The sequence below is a fragment of the Medicago sativa genome, chromosome 3 (assembly GCF_051527215.1).
Source record: "Medicago sativa cultivar Bolivia chromosome 3, Bolivia_mono, whole genome shotgun sequence".
Taxonomy (NCBI): domain Eukaryota; kingdom Viridiplantae; phylum Streptophyta; class Magnoliopsida; order Fabales; family Fabaceae; genus Medicago; species Medicago sativa.
The window spans coordinates 86171431-86189318 of NC_140751.1; the positions used below are offsets into that span (position 1 = coordinate 86171431).

The following is a 17888-nucleotide window of genomic DNA, read 5'->3' on the forward strand; positions in this document are numbered from 1 at the left end:
TGTATTTTTTGTGTATAATTATAGTTTGAGCTTCTGATCACACATCTGGTTCTATCAACTTGCGGTGTGTAGAGAAATTTTGTTCACAAACTTCAAGGTTTAGTTTATCGAGAGGCATCATCATCTTCATCTAGCATTCTTAGCTTGAGTGTCGGCTGATTTAGCCAAACCTTTCACATATTTGGCAATACCTTTCCTCATATTTCTTTTTCTATTATTTTTTTTTGTGCAAATTTCTTTTTCTATTACTATTACTATTGAAATGAGATAAATTTTCTTTTTACAATCGAAATGAAATAATAATAATAATAATAATAATAATATAAACCTATGATCCTATATTAAGAACGATATCATGTATTTGGGTTTATCATAAACAATTTGATATTATAATAATGAAGTTTTTCAAATTTTACATAATTTAAAAGGGTTCATCATAACTTATATTGAAAATATTTCTCATATTTTTAATAAAATATTATCAAATCCCTTAAAAAAAATATATTATCAAATAAATAATGTAATAATCTTTTTATTTATTTTTAATAATTTTGTTATAGAATTGACCTGCTTCGTAAAAACTTAATCGAATTTATAGAAAATATTAATGAAGAGTGTTTAATCTTAGAGATATTAAAAAAGTGTTTAATTTGTAAGTACTGACATTCCAATTTTTCTACATAGATGTTTAATCAGATCACACTTACACACTACACTACTTATATATATTATGATGTTTTTTGGTTTTTTTTTGAAGAAATATATATTATGACGTTATTTCTTAAAATACTTACACAAATATCAAAACAGTAAAAACTAATTAGACATTTGTGTAAAATCATTTCAAACAGACAGTGCAAAGAAATATATATATTTTTAAATTGAAAAAACCTATATACTTTCATATAAAAAACTATATACAATTAAGAAAATCCCCTTAAAAAAATCAAGAAAATATTGAGAATTTTTTTTTAGATTCCGAAAAAAAAAAAAATAATGAAGGCCGACACGTCCAGTTGGTCATGGAATTAATATAAGAGAATTAAAACCCTCCAAAAACCAAAAGGGCAAAGCAAGTATGAGAAGTAAGAAATACCAAAATCACAAAACTAGATAATGGATAGAGTAAACCATATGGGGTAGGGGAATACAAATACACTAATATTAATGGTTTGAGTAGAGTAATATATATAGATAGATCTCATCTATCTCAAAAATTTGTACCTTGTTCTCAAATAATATGACATCACATCACCATGTCAGTTGTCATGTTAGGGAAGGGGAGATTAGGGGCTATGGCAGCCACCCAACCAACCAGTGATACAGGTAAATACCCTTGTTTGTAATTTTTAATTTATTTTTTAAATTCTTTAGAATTCATTTTGTGCAAACAAATATTGTTTCTTTATGATGATTTATTTATTTTAAGGATTATGTGGTATGATTGAGTGGAATTAAACCTTGAACAATATCAAGATATTGTTTTGTTTCATTTTCAGCTGAATTGTTTGTTTTTACATGGTCACATACATACACAGACCAAAGAATAAGATGCCTTTTAACTCTGCAATTCACAGGGTTTGGTTTGCTTGGCATGCCGTTCTTCTGTCAAACAAATTCCTTATCATTGATTATTATTTCATTCATTAATTAAAGTGGTCTGGACTTCTAGTATAAAATTTTGAATTTAACTTATATGCAACGATGCTTTATATTGTCAGTTAATCACAACAGACTAATTACAATGTTTTTTTTAAGGATAGTTACTATGTTATGGGTATGAAATTTCTGCCGCTGAAAAATATGTGAGCATACAATGTAACCCAACGGAATTTTCTCTAAACTTGAGCGCTTCTTAACATTTGTCTTTTATTCTAACCATCTCCAAAATTATTTTACATTCAATTAATCGTCGTGAGATTGTATAAAATATTTAATTTTAATTAATCAAAGCTGTCTCAAAAATCATACAGAATAATGTAACCAAAAAAAATCATACAGAATAATTTGTGATTATTATCGATGTAGTTTTTTTTTTTTTTTTTTATGATAATGCACAAAAACAAATTCTTATTATTTCACTTTTTTTAAATTTTTAAAAAAAAACTATTTCCTATTATGGTACTCCCTCTTGTCCTATTTACAAGAGATATTTGGATCAACAACAGTTGATATATTTGATTCAAAATTTAGACCAGAAAAATCATCTTTTGTTGAAACCCAATAGTCTCTTATAAATATGATTGGAGGGTACTAAATTATTTTTTTTTGTCAAATACTGTGGTGCTAAATGAGTAGCACATAATTCTGTATATAGTGTATATTATTCTTTGGAGTTATTTTAATTGGAAAATGATGGTGACCTAAGGCCACTGGCTTATGTCGGTATCGTTTATTAAAAATATTCTTAGGATGCCTCAAAAGTCACTAGCTTTTGTCCAGTCTTAAATTGGTTTGTTTGTGGTTAAGATAATTAGAACGTCTGAAAAATACATGTCGGGAAGAAAATGGTTAACATTAAATTTACGTAAATAAAATAAAACTAATATCGGCTTATACATTTACAGAGCCAAATGCTGCTAAATCTTAATAACTTTTATTAAACTTTTGATTAATGTCTCAAAGTAATCCCAAAGGGAAAAGAAAACCTCAAAAAACTATGCTTGTTTTCTTTTGTTTTTGTCTTTTGGGTCCCTGCTTTTGTTGTTCTCTTGGTTTGAACAAAATTACAGCTTTAGTTAACTGTGAGATTTCCCCTGTAGAAGAGGGGATGGGTTAGTGCTTGCTCCTTATGTAGAAGACAATACTTGCTGTCCTATGATCTTCATTTTTGTATATATAATAATACTTCCTAATTCATGAATTTTCGGCAATTTGGAGCTTTACACATGCAGGGGACTTTGAATTCATCTGGCTCATCAGGATCAAACAAGTAGTCATAACTGCACAAAACAAAATAACATCAACTACAATATCAAAATGCAAGTGCACAGAAAAAACAGCACACGTAGAGAGAGATGTATATACGTTAGCTCGTCACCAGCAGATACGTTCGTCTTAGCGATGAGTACAATTCGGCTCTCATCATCACCCACACTCATGATCCTTGCATAGCAATTTGGCATACACTGTATTAACATGAACCAAAGAACTGGTAAGACAACTCTACAGTATCGGGGGTTTATAAAATTCTATTTGAGTTCGGTTGTGACTCACAGAATGATTTATTAGCCGTGCTATATTCCCTTTATTGGTGGCATCTACCACCACTTCTTCACTTATCTTAAACAGCTGCAAAAGTAAGAGGGCAAGGAATTTTAGTTTGTGATAACATATGATTATGAATAAGGAGATGATAGCCGTGATACTTTAATATGCAAAGATAGGGAAATTAACTCACGTAGCAGTCTTTCCCTTCTGCTCTATAGCGTGCTTCCCTCAGATCAGCAACACTGCGCCTTACTTGTTCGCCACGATATTCAAGAACCTGCTTAGGATTAAATTAAGCTCATTATTGCTACATAAAAATGTGGTGATAAGCTTTACAGGGAAATCTAAAAAAGACAAACGATCAGGACAATAATTTCATGCGTCAACATATATTGCACTGATGATTGATCAACAGTCAAACACATAGGAGTGTGTTTTTTGTCTTTGTAATTTATAGTACTTGGCATGAAAATCATACCATTTGTCCTTCTTGAATATTCCTACGTGCAAAGAGTCCCCATCCATGTATGCCAGATCTTCCAAAGCAAACCCGTTCATTTTCGGTTCTCTGGAATCATAAAGTGTACCACCACAAAAGTCAGAAATAAACCAGTGAAATCAATAATCTAACTAAGAAAGATAAGCACCTGCAAGTGGTAAAGGCGTTCTCTGAAAGAAGAGAAAGCTTGAGGCTCCTCTGCTACTGCCTGTTTGAGGGAAAATGATATGAAAAAAATGTGGAGAAATTAAGAGAGTGAAAGGGGTAGTTTAGATCTTAAAATCCAGGTAAAAGAATTAATAATATCTGATATAATTTCAAGAAGGTAAGAGGCTTACTCTGTATGTATTTAAACTCTGAATTGCATCTAAAGGATGGTGGCAGTGACCCCTCGCTAGATGAAAAATGGCTTCATCCGCTGCTCTCTAAGAAGTAGAAGAAATAAAAATTAGTGCAAGTTGAACATTTGAAAAGAAACGAAGACAATTTAGAGGAACCAGTGCATAACTAGCTACAAAATGAACATAGAAACAAAGGAACCAGTTCAAGAAAAGACGTAACCATGATATTTCATGATTATATCGAACAAAAAAGTGTTTTTGATGTTTGATAATTTAGAAATGATTTGTAAGAGAGATCTTTTAAGAAAAATAGAAGCTATTTGTATTTGTCTACTGTAGTGAAACTACTTAAAAACACTTCTCAGTTTTTTTATTACTCTTTTTTTTCAGATTTTCATTTTTTTTTAAAAAGCTGTAACAAATAGATGAAAACTTTCAAAAGTAACTTTGCTTTTTAAAATGTTTTTTTTAAAGAAAAAAGGTGTAGTAAACAGACACTTAATATATCTTTGATAAATACAATCCATGCTGCATTGTTTATGTTTTATTTTACAAACATTGACCAGCATGAACAATTTTCTTCAATCTACCTTTCTGGTAAGATTTGTTCTTTTAAAAATCCGACACCGAGCAGCAGAGAATGGGTCATGCTCAGTGATATCAATAGGAGTGTCTTCTTTCTCTATTCTGGTAGACGAGATTAACCTTGACCCAGCTTTTCTCTTTTGAAGAAGGCTTTTGGTTGAAATTACCCCAAGAGGGGTTTGCAAAATCAAAACATTGTCGGGATTTGGAGCTCTGCAACAAATAACAGATTATTAAGATGAAAAGATAAGAGAAATTCCTTCTTAGTTATAATTGAGGGTTCCATACCTGTGGTAAGCACAATACGAAACCATTTTTGTAGTCTGCTTTCCATTTTTCTTCAAACAATGCAACTACAGTTAAAAGAGAGAAAATTTAATTAAATATTGGCAGTTCTGCATAAATGGAACATTCAATAATACAACAATCAAGGCTCATCCCATTGGTGGAGTTTGGATATACGGTTGCATTGAGCACCGTTGATCATATGAATTTTTCAATCTTCTTATAGCATAAAAATGTAAGTTTTCGAAATTTTCTTAAAGCACAAAGTGGAAGTGAATGTTCTATGAAGACGACAATCAAACTGATTTGTTAAAAAAAAAAAAAAAAAAAAAAAAAACCTCAATCCAATAGAAACCTCACCTCCATTCGGTAACCAGCCTTTGATGCACACATGGCATGGAAATAAGTGGAACATTTGCAGCACTGTGTGCACGAGCCATGTATTTGCTTGCAAATAACACAAATCTGAAATCAAAATAATGCAGACCTTAGATTGCATTTATTAGACTAAACCAAGAGACGCATAAATGATAAAAAATATTCAGAAATCAGGAGTTTAGTTCTTTTTCTGTATCCCACACTCGAAAAAAATAATCGAATCTGATATCATATTTATGATGTGTGGTAGTGTCAAGTGTGAACAATTCTTATAGTGAGAAATATGCAAAGAATGAAATAACTTTTGCTGGTGGCCAATTGCTCACCTTCACAAAAGAATTTGATGGAATACTAAGAATACCCAAAGCAGGTTCCATCTTCTCATCACTAGCGAATGAGACTTCAGGTCGAAACCAAGCACAGGTGACATGAACCCATAACGTGTCAATATCAGTTGGCTTTAGAGCACCACCTGGGAGTTAACAAATAGTTTGAGAAAACAACAATATAGCTGAGAAAAAATGACTATCTCAATATCTTCATGATAATAACTTGAGCAATTTTGTAAAAGTCAAACTTTTTTGATGTGGTAATACATTATTGAATGACACAATGTATCAAAATATAACCCATAGTTAAAAGGGTGGGTAAAACTGAATTATAGGCATATATAAGGCAAAAAGAATCAAGTTACGAAGTTACAACAAACAGAACTTACATTATTGGATGATAATGTAAAACTGATTCACCACATAGTAGATCAAGTTAATAAAATAGTGTAAAAGGGGCAAAAAGTTCTTAGCCAAGAAGATTAAAAACTTCAGATTATTTTATGAATTTTTTATTTTTTTAAATGCAATCATTTTTAGAATTTTCTATTTGTTTGTTTCAGCTTTTAGAATTAATCAGAACCTTAAAAAAACTGAAATCTATTCTGATTATAATGAAAATATATTTTTAGTATTTTTTAACCAAAAAATTGATTTTGATGAGAGTAGTAGCTGAGAAAAAATGCTAAGGAGTAATTTTTATGATTATAAAATAAATAAATTAAGTTTTTCTTTACATAAAATTCTCTATAAAATAATCACTATTAAAAATTGTTTTTTTAGATATTAAACAAACAGAATCTTATATAGAAGATTAATAGAAATTTGAGGCAAGACAGTTTCAAAGAATAGAGTTCACAAACTAAAGGAGAGTCTACATCAATCCAAACAAATAAAAAGATGATGACTTGATATAGCATATGTTTGAAATATTGTGCAAGACAAACCTTTTACAGGACAAAGACAACACTCCCGCTTGATGTCAGGGGTTTCACAGGCCTTACAGACCCAAGATGTAAAGTCTCGAACATTTTTTGCTCCATAGCATTCTTGGTGAACAGCTATTTGACATCTATAAAATATGTAATGCATTTTGTATTAATTGAAATGCAATTCATCATATACATAGTGAATATTGACAAAAAACGAGCAAATGACAAATTGAAGATGCTATATTACCTGTTGCAAATGATAATTTTATTGTAGTCCCAGTCTTCAACCCATCTACAAACAGCACAGCGCTCTGTAGTCCACTTAGCATAAACAGGTTCATACTTCTCTGTCAGAGAGAAGAGTTTGCAGTACCGTTACAACTATGAGACCATGTGGCAAACTCATCATATAGCAATGTTATAAACAAGGAAGGAGAAAAAAGGTACCTTTCAAGAAGGTAAGCAACTTCTGCTTCCTTTCCTTTAAAGAAGGTTTTTTAGGTTTGATAGTAACTAGAGTTTTAGCATGACATTCTGCAACCTTCAGCATCTGAGTATTCAAATAGCATCATATTAGCAATTTTAGTGTTTGAAAAGGTTGGTATTATTAGCATTTTGACACTGAAGACTACAAAATTCAAACAAAAAAATTGATACTGATGAAAAAAGATATTATGAAATCTAAGACCTAATCAAGATGAAGTAAAATTTAATTAATAATTTTAAATTTTAAATGTAATAGTAGTAGTAGTAACAACAACAACAACAATAATCTATACTATATATAAAGAAAATATGGGGTTTTGGGGAGATTTTGGGCTGGCTTTTTTGTTATTCCAATTATACCCTTAAACGAAATTTTCTATAAGAATTTTTGTTATATTTGTTATATTATTGTTGTCATTGAAAAATGTAAATATGATTTGTTGAGTTTGTTACATTTGAAAGTCACAAATATCTATACTTACAATTTTAATCTATATAAAAAAAATTATATAAAATATCGTTTGTAATTTACACACAAAATTTCTATAAAATATTGTTGATAATCTACATGCGTTAGCGCTATAAAAGAAGCGGAAAGACGGCCACACAGTGCCCGTCTTTTCGCTAGTAGTAATAATAATAATACACATCATCTATGAAGCCCCGATACCTGACATGATACGATACCGATATGGCAATAAGGGAAATTTTTCAAAATTCCCGATACGATACAGTCTCGATACATTAGTAAAAAATTAAATTTAAAATTAATAGTATAAGTGCACAATGTATAAACATAACTAAAAATGATAATAATCAAACATTCACATTAATGAAAATGATCAAAACAAGTGACAATTACATATTTTTTCGGCACAAATTAGAATTTAGCTAAACATTATTAGTACCAACGAAAGAGAACATTATTAGTACTATCAAAAAAGAACATCATTGTCTAATGTTGACTACTTTATAGTTAACACTATTGAGCTTATGAAAAAGAACTTATGCAAATAAATAAGCTTTTATGTTAATTCATAAGATCTTACTAACGAAAATTGTATATTCATAAGTTGTTTTTTCATAAACTACCTTAACAAGTTTATAAATAATACATTAATGCTTATTTATTTGCATAAGTTGCTTTGCATAAGCTCTAAAATAAGCCAATCCAAACGGACCCTAATTGAGATTGAAAACAAACAATTTGAACACAAACAATTTTTTCCCAATTAGTGAGAAGAACAGAAGAAGAGGAGAAGATATTAAAGGGAGAAGAACAGAAGAAACATAGCATTAGAGAGAAGAGAAACAAAGTAGAACACACCGGAGGTGTTGATGGGGGCTATCAGTGATGCAGATGTTGAGATTGAGGCAATCGGTGGCAATGGTTAGAAGAGGGAATAGCTATCGTTCGGTGGTGACGAAAAACCCTAATTTTTGTGTGGGTTAGAAGGGACAATTTGTTTTGGATAGCATTGCCCGTCTTTATGTATTTTTATTTCTTATTCTTCTAATATTCTTTTTTTAAAAGGAAATGTATAAGACATAAGTGTCGGTGTCGGAGTATAAGTTAGTCATATCCGACACGTATTGGTCATTTTTTTTTTAAAAATAAATATTATTAATTGCCTGATACTTCTCCAATACGCGTATCGGAACGTATCGGTGTCGAATACGTGTCGGGGCTTCACAGAGCAGCATACAATACTCTACTTATACTAGTACTATATAGTAAGCCCATAAGTACATTAAATGCACACTGAATAGAATAAAATAATCACATTATTTTATTCTAAAGAGGTTGGTTAGACACTTGTACAATTCTACAATTCTAATAGAATAAAATAATCACATTTAATTCGTGCATTTCCAGCACAAAGAGATGGGGAATATTATGCATCAAAATTAGAAAAGTCATAAGTCATATATACAAACCCATTGTTCCAGAGGTAGCCTAGAGTCTTTCACAGTAATACTTGTTTTCCAATCTCTTAATTTGGAACCTGTGTGTCGTTCCCATTCACTAAGCGCTTGCTTTTCTGTCCCACAAAAACCACACTTGCACACAACTCTGAAGAAGAAGAAAAATACGTATCACAGCCCACAATACAAATATAAAGAAAGCAAGCAATTTCCAATATATAAATAATAATAATAATAAAAACATTGGTTTATTTAAAAAGAAAAAAAACAACGGTACATTCAAAATCAGCATTAATCAATTTGAAACATGATAATGCAGGTTAAATGATAAGCTGTGATAGGACAAAAAAAATTATGTCCAAGAATTTTGATGGAGTTTGTGCTTACAAGTGTAGGCTTGGAAAATATATGCCTTCCACACCATTGCAGAGAACATTGACCTTATTTGAAAGCACTAGCTGCTCACTGTTTCTGCTCGATCTGCACAAAAGCCTCCAATATTGTTAGAAAAATACAAATTTTATAAGAATGACATTTTTTTATGTAATACCTAACAAAATATTCTAAATTGATATACGAACTTGAGCCCCGACAGATAGAATGGACTTCACAAGAATTTGACATGAAATCATAAGCTTAAGTTGCAAAACCAGGACTGGAGAAGACAAAGAAAGAACCATAATAGACTCACTTGACTTTTGGCTTTGTGTATTCTGAATCAGATAACTCAAAGTCAAACTTCCCTCTGCACGTAGGGCAGAAATAATCGGTGGTTTCAAGATCCTTCAAAGAAACAGAATATACCAATCAATAAAACGCCCAAATGTCACTTTATGAACTTTGAATTCTGAGAATTGACAATATTGACATATCAAGAGTAATGGACCTTGAAATGGTTACTAGAAATTTTGTCACATTCGGCATGCACCCACACTTTACATCCATCACAGCGTACCTGATTCCGTGGGAACACCCCAAAGGTCGAACGAATTAATACTACAAAAAACAATAGTCTTTGGGCAGAAAAAAATAGCCTTAATTAGTTAACGGAATTCAACTAACTCACCCAGCTTCCACTATCCGAATGATTTGATACTTTCTTGCATATGCCACAATAATGTTTTGATTTCGTTAACTGCCAAAACTAAATGACTTCAGAGACTACAAATATGCAATTTTGAAAACGAATACAAAACTTTCTTAACTGCAAAGAATAAATTACTTCGAAGGCTACAAAATACAGAGTTTCAAAACAAACACAAAACTTCAATTATAACGTTTTCATTGCAGACTTAAATATAAGTTATTGGAAGAAAAAGGCGAGATATACTAACCCTTGCACATGTTTTACATAGGAGTTGACCATTAGGAGTCAAACCCTTAGCTTTCTTTGACATCTTGTAAGGAAGAGCCAATCCACAGGCTTCACATGATCTTGTGTCTTTCTTATCAAATAAATCCTGCATAGAAAATTCCAATTAATGCACCAGCAAACATGACTAGACTTCAACATCATTCAAAACTTTATGAAGCAATGATTACATAATCAAAACCATAAATAAAGATGAAGCGACTTACCTGTTTAAGAAAATGCTTTCCTGCTCCTCCATACTGGTTTAAACCACGGACTTCGCGCAAGGAGGATTTCAGAATAGTATCATCATAACCAGTGTCACCAGCTGCAGCATTTATATCATCCATCAACTTCTCTGTAAAGCCTTGGTCTGCCAAAAATGCCTCCTCTATTGCCATTTGGAAATCAGAGGGACTATAGTTACTCAATTCAGTCTGCTCTTGAAACCTAAACCAAAGACCACCATAAATCCTAGTAAGCAAAGTTTCTTCCGAAAAGTAAAACAATACAAACAAAGGAAACAATAACCAACAACAACTTCACACCTGTCCACATGATCCATAAATGGAAAGATCATGCCATGCTTCACCCATGCATAGTCCTACTCAAATAATCAAACCACAATAAATAGACAATTATTAATTTCTTAAATAGCAAAGAAGCTCTATATCGTAAATTAGTAAATAATCCATATTCAAATATTTGATAATGTACATACCCTTTGATTTTCATTCCCTGCATTGCCAAGAAACATGACACAAGCAGCATCAATTATAACAGACCTCAAGACCAGCTCAGGTGCTTGTATCAAAGGATCAATAACAACAGCTGGCCAAAAAGGTTCCTTCCTCCCAGCTTTGGCCCACACTATATCACTTGCATAAAAATCTTCTGGTCCATACAACCCATCTTTCTTCTCTCTTTTAGTCTCATTCAAATCAACTTCATCATCACTGCACATCATCAAATCAACTTCATCTACATCCAAAACTGAATTCTTCCTTCTACCAAAACTCTTATCCCTCATACTCACACCAACATCATCATCCCTACACAATGCCGAATACTTACGTTGCTTATAACCGATTTTCTCATTGTTTCGCCCTTTTCTAACATTGCCATTGCAAATTTTCTGTACTACCCTGTCCTTCTTGCATTCAAATTCATCTTCAACTTCAAAATCACGCAAGCTAGTCTTACCATCCTTCTTCCAATTATCAAGAATAGAGTCATTAAACCGGGAAGGAAGAACCTGAACTCGCCCTCTCGAAGTTCTCACCAATGGTGGTCTTTGAACCCGTTTCTTCTTCACCGCAACCATTTCCTCCTTCGAGTTCGATTCAACTTCACTAGGGGAACACGGAACTTGGCTGCACCACGACGTAGAGAATCCCTTCTCCGATACACCACTCAACAAACCATGAAAACTCACCGGAGTTAACCCAGCAGCAACATCACCTAGAAGATTCAAAGGATAATAACGACCGTTAGTTTTTTTCTTCTTACGAGCAAAAGAACACTCTTCATCATCACCAACTGAGTCAGCGAGTTTACACCGTTTCAAACTCGGCATTTGAGATTTCAAGTTCCGCTTAATAATCATTCCTTCTTCAAAATAAAAAATTGAAGTAACGGGTCGTGTTAAAATCAAAACTTAAACAACCCCAGAAACGAAATTTAAACTTCCATGCTCAAAAACAACACAAACCTCATAAACCCTAATCGCAAATTGAGTTTTGAAGAAACAGAGCAATCGATGAAGTTGAAAGCAAGTTCGAATTTTGAGGTGATAAATTAATAGAAGAGACAAAAGGGTTATAAGAAAGATAGATGAAATCGAAAACGAGAATGTCAGAAAACGTGATCGTGAAGATCGAATGAGCAGAAAAATGAAGAAATAGGGATCTGTTCGTGGTAAGCTTAAGAAAACAGACAGAGAGAAGTTTACAAGAGAAAAAACATAAACATTGTTTTTATTTTTTTTATCTGAAAATTGTTTTTCAGACAAATTATAATGTTATTTTGTTTTTTATGAAATGGAACAAAAAAAATGCACTACCATATGAAATGGTTTTTTTTTTAGTGAGAGAAAGGAAGAAGGAAGGTGGTGGCAGAGTAAGACTAGACTAGAGAGAGAAAGAGAGAAGGTGTTAGCGTTATCTTGAGTGTGGTGCGTATTATTACGTGTTTGTGTCTGATGAGGCTAATTTGCGCATCATGTGTGTTGTGTTGGGTAATGCAAATTCTTCTTTCTTTCAATCAAAGTCGTGAGGTGAGGTTGCTTGGTTGGTGATGATGGTATTCTGGTTTGACAACGTGGATTTGATTTCATTTCATGTGTCACATTTATTTTATATTTTTTGTTCTAAGCTTCAATGGCTGTGACATGCTTGTGTTGTGTTAAAGTTGTAAAGCATGGAAGAAATGGGTTTTTGAATTTGGGTGATAAAAAAAGTTCCAAGAATATTGGAACCATGATATGGGAAACATGGTTTCTCTTTTTTTGATTATGTACATGGTTTGTATATATACTATAAGCTTTTGTACTTAGATTTCGTTGCATAATTTGCCATGGTTTTGAAATGTCAATGTTGTTGTCCTTGGTTTTTCATCCATGTTTCGATATTTGGGAATTTCACCACCACCATTACCCCAGTGTACTTACCAAACTTTGTTCGTTTGAGTCAAACATATTTGTATGTTTTTCATTTGTTGAGGTGAATTTTTGTGATTTGAATTTAATTTTGTTGGAATGTTAATTATTAGTATTAGTATTGTGTAATGTAGTTTGATTTTGATGGATGGATGCATATGTGATCGAAGCATGGAATGGAACGATGGCATAAACTCACCAAGTTCAGCTAAATAAATTAGATCTACACGCATTCACAATTCTTATTTTATCAAAGGCTTGTATTTATTTTCTGAACAACTCAAAAGTTTTTTATTTTATGTATTTAATCTAATCTGAAGACAAAACCTGATCCCCGTCCAAATTCATGAGTCATGCTCATTGATCTTGGATATACTGTTAAATGCTAAAGAAAATTGAGAAAAATTATTTTGATTGTAGAGAAAAAGGTTGACTTATTTCTATTTTTCATTGTCTAGCCATATACAGAAATTAAGCAAGCAAATTTGTTGGTGTGCATGGTGTCTAATTTATCATCGAGTTAAAATTTAAATAAAAAGTACTGTACCGAGTTCAAAAGAAGAAACTGTACAGTACTAAACCAGATCGACAAAAACAATTAATGGTATCATTATTCTTATTTATAGTAATAAGTACAAATTAAAAAAAGATACAAAAAGAGTCAGCAAGTACGGGAAGAAGAAAGCAAGGGGATGATGATCTTGTTGACCATGACGACAGTAACTTTGTCTTTCAGCAGAGCAAAGAGCCTAAACTCTCAAAACTGGCATTGCTTAAAACTCCGTTGATATAGCCTGTGTTTAGATAAGCGTTTGCCAAACCATCCTGCGTTGCGACGCCATCTATTCTTAATACATGAAACTTAATGTCTACCAAAAATACAATCTCACTCCTTCTTAATTTTTTGACATGTCATCAAAATTATATCTTTTTGTGTCTTTTGCTTCAATCACCCTCTATTTTTTCTCCCTTAAAAACAAATTAAAACAAACTCTCTCAATAAATCATAAAACAAAACTAACTAAATCTTTTTTTAAAGAACAAACAAATTTAATTTTAATCTCATCTATTCTCCATATATTAAACTTAATGTCTACCAAAAATACAATCTTACCCCTTCTTAATTTTTTGACACATCATCAAAATTATATCCTTTTGTGTCTTTTGCTTCAATCCCTATTTTTTCTCCCTTAAAAACAAATTAAAACAAACTCTCTCGATAAATCATAAAACAATATTAACTTTTTTTAAAAAACAAACAAAATTAATCTTAATCTCAATAAAAACAAATTCTCCTATAATTTAACTTCTAAATATCTAAAGAGTTAAAAACAATTTACAATCTCTTTAAAAAAAACAATTTACAATCTCTTTAAAAAAACAATTTACAATCTATTATCTTATTCTCTAATTATGAATGTTAATGACATGTAAAAATACAAGTTTGTCCTATCTTAATATTTTGATACATCAACATATATTTATCCTTTTGTATCTTTTGTAACAAAAGATCCAATTTAGTTGAGAGAGTAACTTTCAAAAGATTGATCAACCTTAAAAAAAAAACTCACTAATCACGGGTGCAACCCAGTGAACTCATATACGAGTGCGAAACCAAGTTACAAAAAATGAAAAGTGAACATATGCGTATAATAACTAATGGATCGACAGTCAACACGATATCAAAATTCAAGTTTTAAGAACTAACTAAATAAACAGCAAGCATAGAAGCTCTTTCGAGCTTGAAGGACCAAAGTGTAGGCAAACAAGAGACCTTGAAACCTGTAGATCTCAACATATTTAGAAACAACCGAGAATCAAATCAATCATTGCACCATGTCATATTATACAATAATATTTATATTGTTGTTGATTATTAGTTATTATATCTTTTAGGAATATGACTATAAAAAACACTGAAAAAATGATAAATGAGTTACTAAATACACGAGACTCATAACGACATCTTTATTATTTTTAATATTTTTACCATTTTTTAGTAATTAACTTTTTCATACGAGTATGAACTCGCTTAATTTTCTACCATTTTTTCTTTCCATTTCACAGAAGTGATTTTTCCCGACTTATTGTTCCTCACTCAAGGTGTTATAATTTTTAATCTCTATTCATTAGTTTTTATCTTTAACGTCGACTTTATTAATCATTAGTTTTTTCTTTCTCAATTCATATAACATTGCAATATGCTTTGATGCATAACCCCCTCGCTTTGAATTAACCCGTGCGGAGCACGGGCCCGTGCTTAGCACGGGTTTGTTGCTAGTTTTGTATAAATACGACACCAATCCAAACATACAAATAGATGAGTATGGCTCTGATTAAACGATTATTTTTACACGTAAGTGTATGATAGATGATGTAAGGATCCTATACTATTTCTCGCAATCTTTTTGAGTTTAAAGATGATAGGCGATCGAAGTAGAGAAACTATACACAGACAACCAATAAAATTCTATCATTTTACCATGTTATTATTTTGTTGAATTAGAATATAAAAAATTGCTCTCCCCATTTACCAACCAATTACCCACGTTTTGCTAACGTTTTCTCACTCTCTTCTCCTAATCTTTCTTCTCCAGATAATCCTTCTCTCAATTATTCTCCTCTGCACACCGCCATAAAGTCTCATCTTGATGCCCACATCAATCCAATATTCCATCTTTTAATTATTAATTTGATTGTCATTACTTAACTCAAATTTTGTTTGGAAGAAAAACACATGAAAGAAAATGAGAAGACAATCACCGCGCAGAATTCATGGGGGGTGGAAGAAGTATATGAAATTAGTGGCACGGAAGCAGCATGAAGTATAGGTTTTGGAATGACGACAATAACATTAGAATGGATGAAAATGGCTACACTACTCTTGATAAAGATAAAAAAACTTATAGCCACAAACACAAATGCATAATGTTTGGGCGCACACACATTACATGATTTTTTTCAATAATGAAAAAAAATGATAATAAAATGATTTAGTATTTCAATATGTGTGACCAAACATTATTCATTTGTATTTGTAACTATGGAAGAATGACTCAGGATGGTACTAGGTTAAATTAGGCACAAATAGATCAACGATTTAATCTACGTCATACTCAAATTAGATTAGACTTTATTTTTAAGATAGGATTTTTTAGAAACTTATTTAACTAAAAAGTCTTATGTTATAAAAATAAGTCTTTTAGACTTACGAGACCACCTACTCAACTAAATATGATTTTTTTAATTATTATTATATTAATTTTATACTTTAGATTTAGTTATAAATGCGTATTATTATAAAATAAAATTGAAATATGATATCATATATGATTAAATTTTCTAAATGTCATGTTAAATATAAAAGCGAGTTTAATCTCATTTGCTTATTAATTCATTAGTCTATTTAAACATATATGAGTTTCCGTGAGTTTAGCTCAGTTGATAAGGACAACGCATAATATATGCAAGATTCGGGGTTCGAACCCTGGACACCACAAAAAAAAAAAGAATTAAACATATATGAGATTACTTGGTTAAATATGTTCATATAAAATAAACTTTTAAACATACAACAAATCACATATGATTTTAGAAAGGCCAGACTCACATGAAAAATAATTATATGACATGCTACAAACTAAACTTAAGCCTTGATTTTTTTTTTATAGACCAGACTTAGGTGTTACAAACCAACCTATTCTTATCCATATAAACAATAAGATGATATCACTCGAATAAATCATTTTAAAATAAATATTCCTCTGCAAAAATAAGCAAGCTAGCATCAAATATATGCTCAAGTGCAGTCTTGTCAAAATTGAGTGTTAACTCGTAAAATCATCATGATTTTACATTTTTATGTTTGAATTTAGTTTTAAATCAGTTGTAAAATCGTCTGATTTAACGTTTAATAACTTTAAAACTTATTAAATTCTTGTTTTTTGGATGATAGTATAATTTGGTGGGATAATTTATGTTGTTTGATAAAAGTTTATGAGTATGACACATTATTATGGCGATTTGAAATATTTTTGTTTAACAATTAAGTTGAAATTTTGAATTATTGATTCATTTGTAGTACACACATATTATATATATATATATATATATATATATATATATATATTATTTTTAGATAAGATAAGCACATATGGATTTATGAGTTGATTCTACTTAGGAAGAAAGAGTTGACGTAAAAACTCGAGTTTAACCACGTTGCTCAAAAGTTAAAGACAAATATACAACCAACTCACACATACATTATTCATCTAAGTTAGTTTGATGAGTGGTGTGGGTTAAGAATATGCAATCAACATTATCTCATTGCGCCAATAACAGTTTGCATAGTTAACTCAACTGGTGATATAAGAGACGTTAAAGAGTTTGAACAAGTTCAATTTCCAACACACGACCTCATCCTTAGCATTTTATAGGTCTTAGGTCTAGTTTGAGAAAAGGACCCTTTATATAATTATATCATAATTGATTTTTGATAAATAATAGATGAGACATGCATTAATCATAGTGGTTGACATCTCAACTATGATGCCGCTCCAAGTCACCATAATATGATATTTTGAAACCCACCAATGCTGACACCCTAAAACACGGTGACAAATACACTTTGTCATATAGATTATTAATAAAAAAAAATAACAAAACGAAAACAATTTGGGGGGTCAAACCAAACCAATTAAAGCCAAGTAAAACAACAGGTAGACATACCAAGCTTTATATAGGTTTTATTATCTGATTTGATTAATTCAGCTGATTTACTACCTAAAATTTCTCAAAGAGCTTCATAATCATTTATCACCATAAATCTATAATAGTATAAAATACACTTCTATCAAATCAAGTAACATGAAAACCTTTTATCATTTGTGAATAGAATATGATATGTTACT

General features: G+C 31.1%; 1 protein-coding gene and 1 long non-coding RNA gene across 3 annotated transcripts; one reads left to right on the top strand and one right to left on the bottom strand.

The window, feature by feature from the left end:
* Positions 1–1061: 1061 nt before the first annotated feature.
* LOC146941315 (uncharacterized) lies at positions 1062–3348 on the top strand. The gene is made up of 2 exons (XR_015032323.1): positions 1062–1326; positions 2895–3348. It is a non-coding gene; the product is annotated as an uncharacterized LOC146941315 (long non-coding RNA).
* SDG29 (SET domain group 29) lies at positions 2575–12453 on the bottom strand. 2 transcript variants are annotated; one of them, XM_085755087.1, is made up of 24 exons: positions 12034–12453; positions 11044–11783; positions 10871–10926; positions 10550–10772; positions 10306–10431; positions 10038–10106; positions 9858–9926; positions 9663–9754; positions 9359–9451; positions 8984–9119; positions 7007–7109; positions 6807–6906; positions 6575–6699; positions 5625–5770; positions 5281–5385; positions 4924–4988; positions 4641–4848; positions 4048–4134; positions 3858–3917; positions 3689–3778; positions 3401–3487; positions 3217–3291; positions 3028–3128; positions 2575–2942 (listed from the first exon to the last, which is right to left on the bottom strand). In XM_085755087.1, exons 2-24 carry the CDS (start codon positions 11644–11646, stop codon positions 2852–2854), a joined length of 2910 nt encoding a protein of 969 aa, XP_085611213.1. In that variant the 5' UTR covers positions 11647–11783; positions 12034–12453; the 3' UTR covers positions 2575–2851. The 2 variants fall into 2 exon arrangements, with proteins under 2 accessions (XP_085611213.1, XP_085611212.1); XM_085755086.1 differs by having other exon boundaries at positions 11044–11933.
* Positions 12454–17888: the final 5435 nt, after the last annotated feature.